Source organism: Musca autumnalis, unplaced genomic scaffold, assembly GCF_047663935.1.
Source record: "Musca autumnalis isolate F117 unplaced genomic scaffold, ASM4766393v1 scaffold_2, whole genome shotgun sequence".
NCBI classification, from domain to species: Eukaryota; Metazoa; Arthropoda; class Insecta; order Diptera; family Muscidae; genus Musca; species Musca autumnalis.
This window is the reverse complement of record NW_027411755.1, coordinates 110,976,119-110,991,863: the sequence shown is the minus strand read 5'-3', so window position 1 is coordinate 110,991,863 and position 15,745 is coordinate 110,976,119. Positions and strand designations below refer to the sequence as shown.

The 15,745-nt window shown below is 37.1% G+C and overlaps 1 protein-coding gene across 2 annotated transcripts; it reads left to right on the top strand.

Annotated features, from left to right (window-relative positions):
* Nucleotides 1-8,309: 8,309 nt before the first annotated feature.
* On the top strand, nt 8,310-12,281 carry LOC141394473 (uncharacterized). Of its 2 annotated transcripts, none has more exons than XM_073968863.1 (2): nt 8,310-8,390; nt 8,450-12,281. In XM_073968863.1, exon 2 carries the CDS (start codon nt 8,658-8,660, stop codon nt 9,714-9,716), a length of 1,059 nt encoding a protein of 352 aa, XP_073824964.1. In that variant the 5' UTR covers nt 8,310-8,390; nt 8,450-8,657; the 3' UTR covers nt 9,717-12,281. The 2 variants fall into 2 exon arrangements, with proteins under 2 accessions (XP_073824964.1, XP_073824965.1); XM_073968864.1 differs by having other exon boundaries at nt 8,350-8,390; nt 8,584-12,281.
* The last annotated feature ends 3,464 nt before the right edge of the window (nt 12,282-15,745 follow it).

Genomic DNA, 15,745 nt, shown 5'->3' with positions numbered 1-15,745 from the left:
ATTGTAATAATTGTAGTTCCCTGAAGATGATTGGAGAATCCAATCGAAATATTGGAAACAAATAAAGCTTGGAAAAATTAAACATCAAGTCTTTTACTTAACCCTTTCGGCCCCGAACTTTTTTCCTCGCATTAGTAGTTACTTTAAACACATAGATTTAAAGTATAAGTCAAAACTAAGACATAACATAAATTGGTGGGCGTTACCCCACCTATTTCGGAAGATACAGTACATTTAATCTAAAATTTATTTGCTCATTATTTTGTGCAATTATGTAAATATACATGTTATAATCGTATAGAAGTATACCTCTGACCTTACTTTTGAAAAATCAAAACTAAAGTTTAACATAAAGCTCATACATTTTGATTTAGAAACGATTTAAATAACTTGGACTGTACACATCGATTTTTGACATGCCGTGATTTTCCAGACTTCACACTGAATAATGCATCGTAGTTCTGTTGATCGGGATACAACTGGCACTTTTTTATAATTTTTGCATTCTTGGGACTACAATTAGCCAAAGCAAAGTGTTCTTTGAGGAAAAAATTCCGTCAGTTTTAAATAAAACGACGTTAAAATCGAAGTTGCTTATAAGCAACGTTGGGGCCGAAAGGGTTAAAAAGCCTATAGCCTAACAATACAACAACAGAAGAAATTAACAAAAGGCAAACTATTGGAAAAATACCAAACGATTATTTTAAATGTTTTGAAATAAAAATGTTCGAACAGAATTGTTTGTATAAAAGGGGACGAAAAAATCCGTCAAGGAAAATTGCCTAATGTAAATCTGATCATGGTATAAGTAATAACTGTTTCCTCACATATTTTTATAAAATAAGAAAGTGTGTGTGCGAAATGTGTAAGAATAAAAATGTAAACTAATAATCATTTTTGTGTTAAATGCTGGAAGAAGTGACAATACACACATAAACCTTTATGGTACATTTGTGTAAAACCGTACTTCTTTTTGTTCAAAAAGTACGCTTGTATAAAATGACTTCAAAAAAGCAACACTAGATGTGAAAATTACGAATGAGAGTCAAAACGGAAACCACGTTTTTGAGCAGTCAAACCCTATCGTCTGAAAACCCTCTTACCAAATCATATGGTTTTTTGCATGGTACAATTAAAAAGGTAGATGCTTCAGCCCAGCCATGGTACAATTAAAAAGGTAGATGCCTCAGCACAGCTGATCGAATCTAAAACGTCAAAAATCTAGGAATTCGCCATGAAAAATCAAAACAAAAATCTATATGATTCGGTAAGTAAGAGATAGCATGTCTACATTTTATAGACAAACACAAGCGATAAAAAGAGACAACAAAAGACCATTTGGCGAAAATTTTGACAGTTTACATTACAAAAAAAGTTGCTTTGTTGTAGCAATTCGCCGATGCATCTACCTTTCTAATTGTCAACGATCAGCTGGGCTGAGGCATCTACCTTTCTAATTGTACCATGCCATGATACAATTTAAAAGGTAGATGCCTCAGCCCAGCTGATCGAATCTAAAACGTCAAAAAACTAGGAATTCGCCATGAAAAATCAAAACAAAAAACCATATGATTCGGTAAGTAAGAGATAGCATGTCTACACTTTATAGACAAACACAAGCGATAAAAAGAGACAACAAGAGACCATTTGGCGAAAATTTTGACAGTTTACATTACAAAAAAAGTTGCTTTGTTGTAGCAATTCGCCGATGCATCTACCTTTCTTATTGTACCATGCAGTTTACATTACAAAAAAAGTTGCTTTGTTGTAGCAATTCGCCGATGCACATACCTTTCTAATTGTACCATGCAGTTTACATTACAAAAAAAGTTGCTTTGTTGTAGCAATTCGCCGATGCACATACCTTTCTAATTGTACCATGCATTTTACATTACAAAAAAAGTTGCTTTGTTGTAGCAATTCGCCGTTGTTTCTACCTTTTTAATTGTACCATGGTACCATGGATACAATTAAAAGCTCTGTTCCAGAACTAAAAAGTTTTTACAATTTTGACCACTTTTACACATTTAGCGTTCCCGTACACAAAATTTATATGAAAATTGTTTACGACTTTTACAACTTTTACGACTTTTACCAATTTGATAAAGTACGGGAACAGGCCAAAAATGTCAAAATATTTCGCCCTGAACATGGTGTAACCCTGCGTTTACACATGACAGGACAGTTGAGTTCATGTATTGATTGTCAAAACCATGGCACAATTACCCAGGTAGTAGCATCGTAAAATGTTGAATATGTTATGTCAAAACTTTCTTTATGTTGTTGTTGGGGAAGTTACAACAACAATATTTTTTTATAAAGTGATTTGACTTTTCATATTCGAACAGCTGGGGCTGGATTATCGTTCTATGAAAATTTGAAATGAAAAATATTTATTTTCATTTCAAATTTTCATAGAATAAGAGTTGAGCCCCTGGTGTGATACCACTACCTGGTTAATTGTGCCATGGTGAAAACCATGTCTGTGTGACGTAGGCGTCCAGACAACTGCAAAAACAGTTGTAAAATTATGAATGAAAATCATCGACTTGTTTTCGTTTTCCATTCGCATATTTTGTTTTTGTACATATTCTTTTGTTTTCAGCACATTTGAATTATCATCTTACTTCTTTTTCACAAAAATGTCAAAAATTTGTTAACCCGACTGTCTGTGAAAAAATGATGGACAGTTGGAAGACAGCCGACAAATGTATGTATGTGTTAGTAAATCAGAGGTGTATTCGAAGACAAACTGTTTGGTGTAAACACCAGATGAGTTCCATATATAGTTAAGAAATCCTCATTTAAAAAACAACGCTTTACATTTGCGCTAAGGCGAGTAAATCGATCTAAAAAATTTGACAATTCGTGTGAGAAGCATGGTATAAGTAAAGAGGTAGATTTAAATGAAAAAAATCTATAGAACCCTTGTTTTGCCTGAATTCCTAAAACTTCAAAATTAAGCAACAAGTGGGTTTGTTTACAACACCAATTTTGAGCATTTTATAAAAATCGCGAAAAATGAATGAAGGACCAATGTTTCTCTGCATAATCAAGTTGTGGATATGATAAAATGTTTGTTTCAATGATAACCTGACGAATTATTTCCATACAAATGTTCCAAAAATAATTTTAAAAATCATTGAATTCGATTGTTTTTAAAATTGTTTGACATATTATTCAAACACCACACACACATACAAACACACATATTGTTTTGAAGTTTTAGGAATACTCGAATGATAAAATTTAAATTGACATAAAGCTTTGGCTAACCTTTCTTATTAAACCATGGTGAGAAGTATAATTTTGTTTACAAAAACAGGCCTCTTGTTGTCTCTTTTTATCGCATGTGTTTGTCTATAAAGCGAACACATTCTATCTCTTTCTTACCAAATCATAATGATTTTTTATTTATTATTGTCTTTTTAGGACGAAGGCCATTATTTATGAAAGTTTTTAATTAAGGAGTTTTTGTATTGAAAAATGGATTCTAGCGAAATACCACACACTCAACCATTACGCTACGATCGTTTCGCCTGGTGGTTTAAGCCAGGATCATCAGGCGTATTTTGAATGCTAATGGCTAGAAGACAAAGGCTGATTTTGATAACTTCTATTTATACAAACATTTTTACAAATTTGTAATTATGAAGTATTTATTGAAGTCTTTTTCTTTATCAAGTCACCCTAGTGTCTTGTCTAGGAATCATTTTCTGTTTTGATTTTTCATGGTGAATTCCTAGTTTTTTTGACGTTTTAGATTCGATCAGCTGGGCTGAGGCATCTACCTAAAGGGGTGTTTACACTATCTATGAATGTCATATGAGATGTCAAATTTGCTACCTGTGAATGTTGTACACATAAGCTTCGTTCCAGTACTTTTTTAAGCATGGTACAATAATTCATAGGTAGGCCAGGTATGAGAATCGCCAAAAAATACAACCCTGTCGCTATGGCTTAAAACGTCAAAATTGTTTTGATGAATGATAACGGATGAGTAAACAAAGAGGAAGAAGAACGAAATGTTGAAATGAAAACAAAACAAAGTTGAATTTTTTGATCAATAATAAATATCAACTCTGCATGTCAACACGGTTTTGACAGATTAAGCCATAACAAAAAAAAATTGTAATCAGCTGTTAGCTGTGGCCTACCTAAGAATTATTGTACCATGTTTTTAAGGATAAAAGTGTCAAAAGAGAAAACTGTCGAAAATGAGACCAACACACACATTTGTCCAAAATATGCGGGAACGAAAAAATTGCAGAAACGCCAAAAAATCTGGAACAAATGTCAAAGTCGGCATGTCAGCGAATCAGAAGCCGGCAAACATGTTGCACATTTTTGCTCGCTCAAATTTATCGTGTAAAAAGTTTCTAAAGAGAGAGCCATTCAGCGCCATTTTTGTTCAAAGAGAATTGAACATTTTGCAACTTTTTTGGTGTACGGGAACGCATTTCGAGAATAAATGTGCAAAATGTGTTAAATGTGTAAAAACTTTTTAGTTCTGAAACGAAGCTATAGTGTGACCACTATGAAAATTTTCATCTATCAAAATGTAGTGACAACTCGTATGTACTTTTTTCATTTAAGGGGTGTTTACACTATCTATCAATGTAATATGAACTGCCACTTCTTTTATCCATTCGACATCTTTCATGTTTGTCAAAGTACATACCACTTTTAGTTTTTGCGTTCACACTAGCATACAATTTCGTATGACCACAAAATACAAATCACGCAACAAATACAATTTATTTTCGTTTCCTTTACCCATTTTCTTAATTTTTTGGTAAAATTGTTTTCTTCCAACAATTTATTTCTCAACTGCATACGAAAATACATAGCCGAATAGAGTGCTCCCTAAATAAAAAATGTACATATGGGTTGCCACATTGTTTTGATAGATGAAAATGTTCATAGTGGTCACACTAGCTGTGTTCCTTTACTTACCTGAGGTAACCATTTTTACCATTTGTTACCATTTTTAACCTGCAAAGCGTTCCTTAACCCCGAAAAGTGCAAAACTGGAAGCAATTTTTAAGAGAGTGAGAGGGGAGAGAGAACGGGAATGGCTTTCTCTTCTACCACAGGCTACCAGCAAAATTTCTGCAGGTAAAAATGGCAGAACTGATTTTTCGACTTTTGTTTGACGATTATTTCACAATGAAGAAGAAAAAGTCGAACGCTGACAAAACTAAATCATGGTTCAATTAAAAAGGTTAGCTAAAGCTATCTGTCAGTTTAAATTTTTTCTTTTGAGTGTTCCTAAAACTTCAAAATTATATACACAATCTGTGAATGTGCGTGTGCTGTTTGAAAAATATGTCAAACAATTTTAAAAGCAATCGAATTCAATGATTTTTAAATTTGTTTTAAGAACATTTGTATGGAAGAAATTCTTCAGCTTTGCACTGAAACAATCATTTCATGATATCCACAATCCGATTATGTGGTGAAATTCTGACACTTCATTCATTTTTCGCGTTTTTATAAAATGCTAAAAAAATGTATTGTAAACAAACCCAATTGTTGCTTTTGTGTTTAGTAATTTTGACGTTTTAGGAATTTAAGAAAAACCAGGGTTCTATAATTCGTTTTCATCTAGATCTACCTCTTTACTTATACCATGAACTAAATTAAAAACTGTGAAATAAAAGACGAAAATTGATTTTTTTATGATTCTTTTTGACATTGCTGCCAGAGCTACCATTTTTCCTTTCCTTTACTTTTCTGGTAAAAATGTTCATGAGAGATCAATTTTGAGCAATTTTGACACTTTTCTCTTTTACCACTCTTACCATTAAAAAAGTAAAGGAACAAAGCTACTATGTGTACAACATTCCCAGGTAGCAAATTTGACATCTCATATGACATAGATAGATAATGTAAACAGCCCGTTTAGACTATACCCTTCATGGTACAATAAGAAAGGTAGATGCATCGGCGAATTGCTACAACAAAGCAACTTTTTTTGTAATGTAAACTGTCAAAATTTTCGCCAAATGGTCTCTTGTTGTCTCTTTTTATCGCTTGTGTTTGCCTATAAACTGTAGACATGCTATCTCTTACTTACCGAGTCATATGGTTTTTTGTTTTGATTTTTCATGGCGAATTCCTAGTTTTTTGACGTTTTAGATTCGATCAGCTGGGCTGAGGCATCTACCTTTCTAATTGTACCATGATACCCTTATACGATGATTAAGGGCATTATCTCGATTTAATACCCCGGTTACACTATTGAAGGTTAACCCACTGGGTTTAATAGATCCAGTGGGTTAATCTTTGCTGGTTACACTTAGCTTTTCGAGGATATAAACTGTCAGCTGATGTTTGTTTACGTATACATACAAAATAACTAATAAAGTCGTGTGTTACACTTTTACGATTTCTCGTATGAGATATCGTCCCCTCTTTGCTCATATTGGTATATTTTAAATAGGGATACATTTTTGTATCATGGTATCAAGCGTACTTTTTGTTAAAAAAGTGTCTAATGAAAAAAATAAATAATTTTATGATTTCCAAATAACTTTAGATTTACTAACTCCATAAAATCTCATACGACCAATCGTAAACGTGTAAAACACGACAAACTCTGTTGCAAAAAACAGTTGCAACTTTTGGTACTTTTTGAGTAGAGTTGGATTTTTTTGCACAAATACCGAATACAACACTGTATTTTTGGTGGATTTGTGCCGGATTTAAAATAAACCCAGTCGTGAGAGGATTTAATTGTTGTATGGCAAATCTGTAGTGGTTTTTGCTGTTATCGATAATTGTCGGTAAAATTAAAATGCTTATAATTTCGATAATTACCAAAATTTTTCGGTAAGTTTACGATGAATAAAAAGTAGTCGCTAGCCTCTACCGACACAAACAGCGATGCCAACTTTTCTTTATGTTTTTAGTCATAATTTTGCGATTTAATTTTACCGATTTTTGTCGGTAACAGCAAAAATGAGTTACAGAATCCCACTACTGGTCAGATATGACCAGATTAAGTAATAAATCCTCATAATGTGGGTTAACCCGGCAAAAAACTGTAGTGTAACCGCACTATAAGTGATTAATCCACCCAAATCCACCCTGATTTACCATACAAAATTAAATCAACTCAAAACTTGGATTTGTTTTAAATCAAATGTTAAATCGAAATATTTTGATATACAACACTGTTTTTTGCTCCTAAAAATACAATTATTGCTGTTTGTACCAATATTGGCAACTATGTTCATGTGTCGTTTATTTACTAGGGTTATGACTTTTTGACCTTTTTTCTCAAAAATGATTTCCTGTATATTAATGCCAAAAATAACAACGTCCATTCTATTTAGTTATTAAAAAAGGTCACGCACAAACCACTTTGAATTTTTTTTTGGAAAATCCTATGAAATGAAAAAAATGTTACACCAAATTTTTTTCCTGTTGCACGAGTAAATGACATTTTGCCTATTAATGACTAAAATAATTTTTATTCCATTTAAATATTGAAAAAGGTCCCTCACAAACCACATTCAATTTATGTGATACATGGAATAAAGCTATATATGATATAAAAGTCTCCCTTGTCCCATCTGGGATGTTTGTGGAACAATTATTATTATTATTATATGATATAAAATTATATGTATGTAATAATATGACGATAAAATTGGTGAGAAAAAAAGCTTATGTCATTCTGGATATGTCGTGTGGCTTTAACGATTGTTTTGTGTTATTTATGTACTTAAAGTGACTCCAAAATTGTTTCCAAAAAGCTCATCTATAAAAACTTTAAAAGCTTTTTGGGCATGAGCTTTTTTCTATCCTTGTAATTAAGATTTTATCTAATCTTATAGCCCATTTAGATATGACTTCTTTAGCCGGATTTAGCACATTATCAGGTTTTATTTGCTAAATCCTGCCAAAATCTACCAGATTTCCCATACAAAAATAAATCCTCGTATTGAGTGGATTTGTTTTAAATCTGGCATAAATCCTCATATACAACTCTGTTTTTTGCAACATGTTGCTAGAAAATACAAAAGGTTGCAAGCTGGCACAAGTAACAAGGTAGATGAATCGGTGAATTGCTACACTAAAAATAATTTAAAATGTAAAAATTTGTAAACAAGGCTGTTCCAGAACGGCACTTTTTAAATGTTTACATTTTATTTATTTTTTATTGACGTTGCCGCCAAGCGCTTTTATTGTGTTTGCGATCGATTCTATTGATATCGATCGTCATTGTGATTTGTCATGTTTTTGTTTGTGATGTTGATAGTTATCGCAGTTTCCTCCATTCTCTCTCTTTGACAATATCTGATTAAGGCATTTGATATTTGCAATGCCATTATTCTTCGTATTTGTCTTTTTGCAGTCAAAGGAGAAGGTGAAAAACTGCGGTAAGTATCAGCAATGATATTTGTTATTGTAATTTGTGTTAATGACTTTACATTTTTAGAAATAAACGCGATCTACTGTATAACATGTTTTATGCAGTAAATATAAACAAAATTGTTTTGCGTTAACCGCAAGCCTCCTGCTTTGACGTTAAACTTAATCCATAACAAATTTTTTATTTCGCAATTTGTTTAGTTTGTGACGCAAACAAGTGTGGACATTGCTGTGTGTGGAAAAATACAAAGTAAGCCAAATTTGAGGTTGGAAAGATGGCACCACCTGTTCGCCGGAGCCCACCAAACCTGAGAAGCACAGCCAGTGCAGACACTATTACATCAGTTCAGCCTGATCATGACGCCCAAGTGGATGTAAGTAGTGAAGCCTATGGAAACACACAAGCAACGCCGAGAACGGAGACAAATAACCAAACTATGTCATCAGCCGTACATAGTGGAACAAAAAAGCCTGCATCCAACAATTTTGCCAGTGATAATAATGCCATCACAGAAACGCCAAAGGGGAACGTTTCAAGCCAAAAGAAGACGGTCTCCAAGTCAGGTAATGCCATGAAAGCTACAGAGCCAGGTACAAGTAGCCAACAGAGGGAAGTGGACAACATAGCTGATATAAAGAAGCAAATGGCCTACCTAAAACGACAACTTTTGGAAACAAAATCTCAACTAGCCGAGAGTCAACGCCAGTGCCAGCAGTTGGAGGTTATGTCCCAAAAGCCATCAGGAGAAACGGTAAGTGACCATAACCTAAATTCTAGAAACATGTCCGCCATTGATTTAGGAAACACAACAACAACAACGATGCTGCCAAATATTCAAGCAACACATACATCGACATCAACAGCCGCCATCATGACGCAACCGCCACCTGCTGCCGACGTCAACGTTGTACAAATGCTGATGCAAGCTGCAACAAATTTCAACGCTTCTTTGCCGCCAGCAATAAATACAAATTTATCGCCATGTTCTACAAATAGTAACCTCAGCCAACAACAACATAGAAATTTGTATGGTGCTCAAAGTGGAGTCAGTGAGGTTATGGTTTATCGAAAAATTATTGATTTGCCAGAATTTAGTGGGGAACCTGAGGACTGGCCATTATTTTACACAGCCTATAGCCAGTCATCAGCCGCATATGCCTACACAGATTTTGAAAACAATCAACGCCTACAAAAATGCCTAAAGGGTGAAGCCAAGGAAATTGTGAAAGCGTTACTTACTCATCCTGAACATGTAAGTGATGTAATTGATCAACTGAAATTTCGATTTGGAAGACCAGGCCCTGGATTCTTGTTCTATGAAAATTTGAAATGAAAAACATTTCCTTTATAATGTTTTTCATTTGACATTTGCTTCCTTTATAAATAGTTTTAATTTCTCATTTTCATAGAAACAGAATTGAGCCCCTGAGCAGCTTATACATTGCCAGTTGAAACAAGCCAGAGAGTTGCCACATATTTCGGAGAACAATTTAACGAAATTAGTGCCATTTTCAACAAAAGTAAAAAATTTAGCAGTTTTCCTGAAATCAATTGATGCACAACAACACATTGCTAACCCTACTTTACTGGAAGAGTTAGTATAGAAGCTCCCCATGAGCAAGAAACTGGAATGGGCCAGAGTTGCCACCACTATTCAACCATATCCGACCATTATTATTTTAGCGATTGGCTTTCAGAAATGGCAAATTTAATTTGCATAATTCATGATGTTGACAATAAAGAACAAAAGCGCCGTGTCCTACTCCATTCTACATCACAGCAAATACAATGCATTTTCTGTAAAGGTCAACATAAAATCTATGATTGTCGTCGTTTCTTGAATCTCAACGTGCAAGATAGATGGAAACAAATTAAACAGATACGTGCCTGCTTTTCTTGTTTGAATATTGGACATATAACCAGAGATTGTCGTCGTAGTCGATTATGCCCTATAGAAGGTTGCCAACGTAGGCATAATAAACTGCTGCATGAGGGCGCCCCCTGTGTACCATCCATTCAACCATCGAATTGTGAGTCAGAATCTCAACAAAATGTTCTCAGCTGTTCATCTGAAGTTAATAAAAAGCTACTTTTTCGTGTATTGCCCGTCACACTATATGGAAACAATTGTCGTATGGATGTATATGCTCTTTTTGATGATGGATCATCTATAACCATGATGGACAAGGACATTGCTGAGAAAATAGGAATTCGAGGAAAAAGCTGTTCATTAAATATACAGTGGTTCGGAGGGAGGTCTGCCAAGGAACCTGTGACGTCATTCAATGTGAAGGTGAGTGGAGTGAACAAAAAGAGTTGCCACTTGATGAAAAACGTTTATGCAGTGTCAAATTTAAATCTTCCAATGCAAAGTTTGAACCAAAAAGAAATTGAAGCCGCCTTTAAGAACAACCAAAATCCAGCAGTGAAGCCATATTCAAATATTGTGCCAAAATTATTGATCGGATTGGATAATGCATTTTTAGGGTTGCCAACAATTACTAATTTTAAAGATTTATCGGGACCTTTCGCCTGTAACACTGAATTAGGATGGGTTGTTTTTGGACCCTGTAAATCGATATCGTCATCTCAATCATCGTGTCTTTTCGTAAGTGTGGAAGAAGATCGACATGTCCACAAAATGGTGGAAGATTATTTCAACATTGATAGCATGGGTGTTCGAGCAGCCCCATTAATAGAATCGGATGACGATATAAGGGCAAAAGAAATTCTTCACGAATCGACGAAAAGAGTTGGAAATAGATTTCAGACCGGATTATTATGGAAAAATGAGAATGTGGAGTTGCCAGATAGTTACACAATGGCACTTAGGCGACTTGAAGGAGTTGAAAGGAAAATGAAAAGGGATTCAAATTTGTATGCTGCTTACGCAGAAGTTATTAATGGATATATAGCCAAAGGTTACATAAAAGAGGTCCCACTGGAAAATATCAGCCTGATATCAAATAGGAAATGGTACTTGCCACATTTTGGAGTTATTAACCCGAACAAAGAGAATAAAAAGCTGAGATTAGTTTTTGATGCAGCCGCCAAGGTAAATGGGACGTCATTAAATGACAACCTTTTAAAGGGTCCCCAATAAATTCTATCATTGCCTTCAATACTTTATAGTTTTCGGCGTGGAAATATTGCAGTGTGTGCTGATATTAGAGAAATGTTCCATCAAGTGATAATACAGCCAAGTGATAGAATATCTCAAAGACTTTTATGGCGAAATTGTAACCCTGATATAGAACCTGTTGAATATGAGATGACAGTCATGACATTTGGAGCCGCCTGCTCACCGTGTTCAGCCATATATGTTATGAAGACTAATGCCAAGGAACATATTGACTGCCATCCCAGAGCAATAGAATCAATTTGTGAACATCACTATATGGATGATTTTGTTGATAGTTTTGATTCGGTGGATGAAGCTATAGAAATATCAAAGCATGTTACAAAAATTCTTAAAAATTGTGGATTTGAACTCAGAGGATTTATATCAAATTCAAATGATGTCATGTTGGCACTTGATGGTTTATCGTCGTCGAAAATTATTGCTCCCATGGAATCTGGAGAAAAGGTATTAGGTCTGTATTGGGACCCGGGTTTAGATACATTTATGTTTAACCTGAAATTTAGCAAAGTCGATCCTGATATTATTTCTGGACAGAAAATACCAACTAAACGCCAAGTATTAAGCATCATTATGTCAATGTTTTATCCTCTTGGATTTTCGAGCAACTTTATGGTTGGAGGAAAATTAATTTTACGTAACATTTGGAGAACTGATTGTGGAGGGGATGAAGAGATTCCCAAGAACATCGATGTAACTTGGCAAAATTGGAGAAACAAGCTATTTAACATAAAAGAATTTCGCCTGAATCGATATTACTTCCCCCCTGGAAAGCCTAAAAAGTTGGAATTACATATTTTTGTTGATGCTAGTGAGGAAGCATTTGCAGCTGTAGCCTATTGGAGATTTGTTACTTCTGAGAATGAAATTGGAGTTAGTTTTATATGTTCTAAAAAAAATTTTCACCCTTGAAAAGTTTATCGATTCCCCGCCTGGAATTGCAAGCCGCCGTATTAAGGGTGTTCTACACGGTATGTTTTTTACATATTTGTGCATACCAACTGTCACTTTTTACAAATCTGAATTTTGTACACATGGTGTGAACCATACAGAAATTTCAATGCATCTAAGTGTTATGTGCATACATATGTATATTTTTTGAATAGAACGCGCTCTGTTTTTGTATGTACAACCAAAGGTAAACAGCTGTTTTGTTTGTACGCGATATAAATAAAGAAAACAACAGAAAACGAATGAAAAATAAAATTTTGCCGTGCAGAGGGAATTACATATGGGCGAAAAATAGTGACAGTTGCTATGCATGAATATGTAAAAAACATACCGTGTAGAAACCCCATTAGGAACGAGAATAAAACAAAATATACTTGCTGATCACAAATTGGTACCAGAAGATATAACCCTATGGAGTGATTCAAAGACTGTTTTGAAATGGATTTCAAGCAGTCATAGAAATTATAAGCCTTATGTAGCCCATAGAAATTATAAGCCTTATGTATCCCTCGCCAGGGATAACAATCTTGACGCGATGCGGGGGCTTAAGGTCACAGTTTCCACACTCAACACCCTGGAAGTGTTGAGTTGGGGAACTGTGACCGACCAAAGGTTATCCAAGTAGCGGTCTCCTACTTATTAGAGACCCCCTAACGCCGGGGTGTCAGGCGAAACCGTGCCCATCGGTGTTCTAAGGTTTGCAGTTAGGGTACCAACTGTATTAGAACGGAGCCTCGTTGATACCTGGGCATCTCAACGCAGTAATGGCTTAGTTGTCATGTCCTTGCCATGGTACAGGAGGGCTATGCCATGGTGGACCTCACTTCCCCCACTAAATCTATGACGTATGGAGAGCAAAAATTTAAACAAAAAACCAACCAAAACTAATCCGATTGATGACAACAATGCAATGCCAAAGGACAATTCTTCAAAATCTATTACCAAGTCTGGGGCAACCCAGTCAACGGTTGACGGGACGGTAGTGTCGGGAGGGGACGGACCGAAGGTACCCACTCTGGGAGCTGTCACTGACAGTTTGGCTGAACAAAGCCGGAAACTCCTGGAGATACTGGAGCAGACGTTGGCCCTGCGTCTCAGTCAGGGTGGCTATTCTACTGGGGCCGAGGACGGCTCATCGGATGACGAAATGAACACCACAGTCATTCCAGCGACTGTAGTCAACGATGAGTCGGCCTCGACCTCAGTGGAAGCAGCCACCTGTATGAACTCTGGACCAACCGATGCACCAGCTACCCAACCATCGGCCGCAGCCGATGTTGCTGGCTCAAAAGGACTGGCTGCTGTTGAGGAAGGAGCTCCGACCAAAATACCGGCCGGGAAAGCTCCCACCACCTCAGATAGCTCTGCTAGTAAATGGGCCAAAAAGAGGAAGGCGTACCACAGAGCAATGCACTTCCTCAGGAAGTTCATTGACAGGGAACCCTCATCTATAACGCTGAGAGAATGCAAGCTGATCAGGATTAATCTCAAGGTAGTGAAAAAGATCGAAAGATCTCACCCTCACTTACCCAAGGGAAAACCTGATATCAGCAAGCTTTCTCTTATTACGGCAAACGAAGAGGTTAGGTCAATGCCTACATCGACTCCCACAGCCCCCAAGGGCCAAACTGGGAGCGATGTTGACATGATCCGTAAACCATCAAATGATTCGCCTCCTTCGACCTCAAAGCTCTCTTCAAAGGGATGTCCCGTCACACAGACAGGGCAAACCTCAAAGAAGAAGGCAGCCAAGCCGAAGGGGACGCATCATAAGAGTTCAAAATCTGGGAAGTCCGACCGAACACCGGTCTCCGCACCTGGGGGAGCACCTACCAAGCCCAATCCATCTCCACCAAAAATCGCGGTGAAGAGAGACAGGTCAATGGAGGAGCCACTCCCCAGTGCAAAGAGGCCCACTTCAGGTCAACAACCCATCATTCATACCTCCCCAGCCGGTTGCCCTAAGACTGTGAACAGGAAAGATGCCGCAGCCAGTTCAGCCTCACAAGCTAACTTGGGCCACAAGGAATCTTCCAGCTCCCATCTCAAGACCAACAGCAGGGGAAAAAGAACAAGCAGACCGATGGTGCCGGATGAGTTGCGAGCAGCGGTCATCGATAAATCTGACCCTGATTGGGTAATCAGAGAGGATCGATGGCTACTTATCGAAACTCGTCTGCGTGACATCGTGTTCGCAGGAGAAGGGGAACCTCCTAAACACACCCAATTTGGCAGTGCCGCTCCATACAGAGGCGTTAGGGTCATCTGTTGTGAAAATAGGGAATCTCTGGATTTCCTCACTTCCACGATAGAGGGTCTTGGCGAACTCTGGGAGGGATGTCAATTGGCAGTCGTTGGGGTCAACGAGGTCCCTTTCAGAAGAGTGTTGTCAGCTTGGGTGCCACCTCCACCTGTGGATCCCGCGCGCATACTGACCATACTCGGCAGACAAAACCCCAATCTCCGGACCAGCACATGGAATCTGGTCAGCCACAATCCGGAAAATGGAGGTGTTGCCATCAGGGTGTCAATAGACACTCAGGGGCAAGAATACTTAAGGACTCGTGAGGGCAAACTACATTTTGGTCTAGGATGGATCAGATTCCGACTAGGACGAAAGTAGTGGAGGAACGGAGGCAGCAGCCGCTTCGCATAATGCAGATTAATCTGCATCACTGCAAAGCGGCTGCTGCTGAACTTCTTCTAGCCCTCAAGAAGTCTGAAGTTGACATCGTCTTAATCCAGGAGCCTTATTTATACAAGAATAAGGTTGCTGGGTTAAACGATAGCAACTACACCACCTTCGCCACATCCAACGGGGACAAGGTTAGAACCTGTGTAGTTGCTAAGAAGAGTCTTAAACTAATATTCCTCTCTAATTTCAGCGGAGGTGATATTACGGCTGTAAGGATGGAATGCAGCTCCCATGGAGCCACCATATTCTCGTCCATTTACATGCCATTCGAGAGCCCTGACCCACCGGGTAATGACGTGGAGAAGCTTGTCAAAGAGATGGGTAGCACTTGCCTCATCATCCTAGGATGTGATGCCAATGCTCACCATTTCCACTGGGGCAGCAGAGACACAAATGCCAGAGGTGAGTCCGTATTCGATTTTATCTTAAAATATAATCTCAGAATATGCAACAGGGGAAATGAATACACTTTTCAAAATAGAATCAGGGGGGAGGTAATAGACATAACCCTCACTAATAAAGACGAATCTATTATCAGTGACTGGAGGGTATCGGAAGAATGCTCCTTTTCGGATCA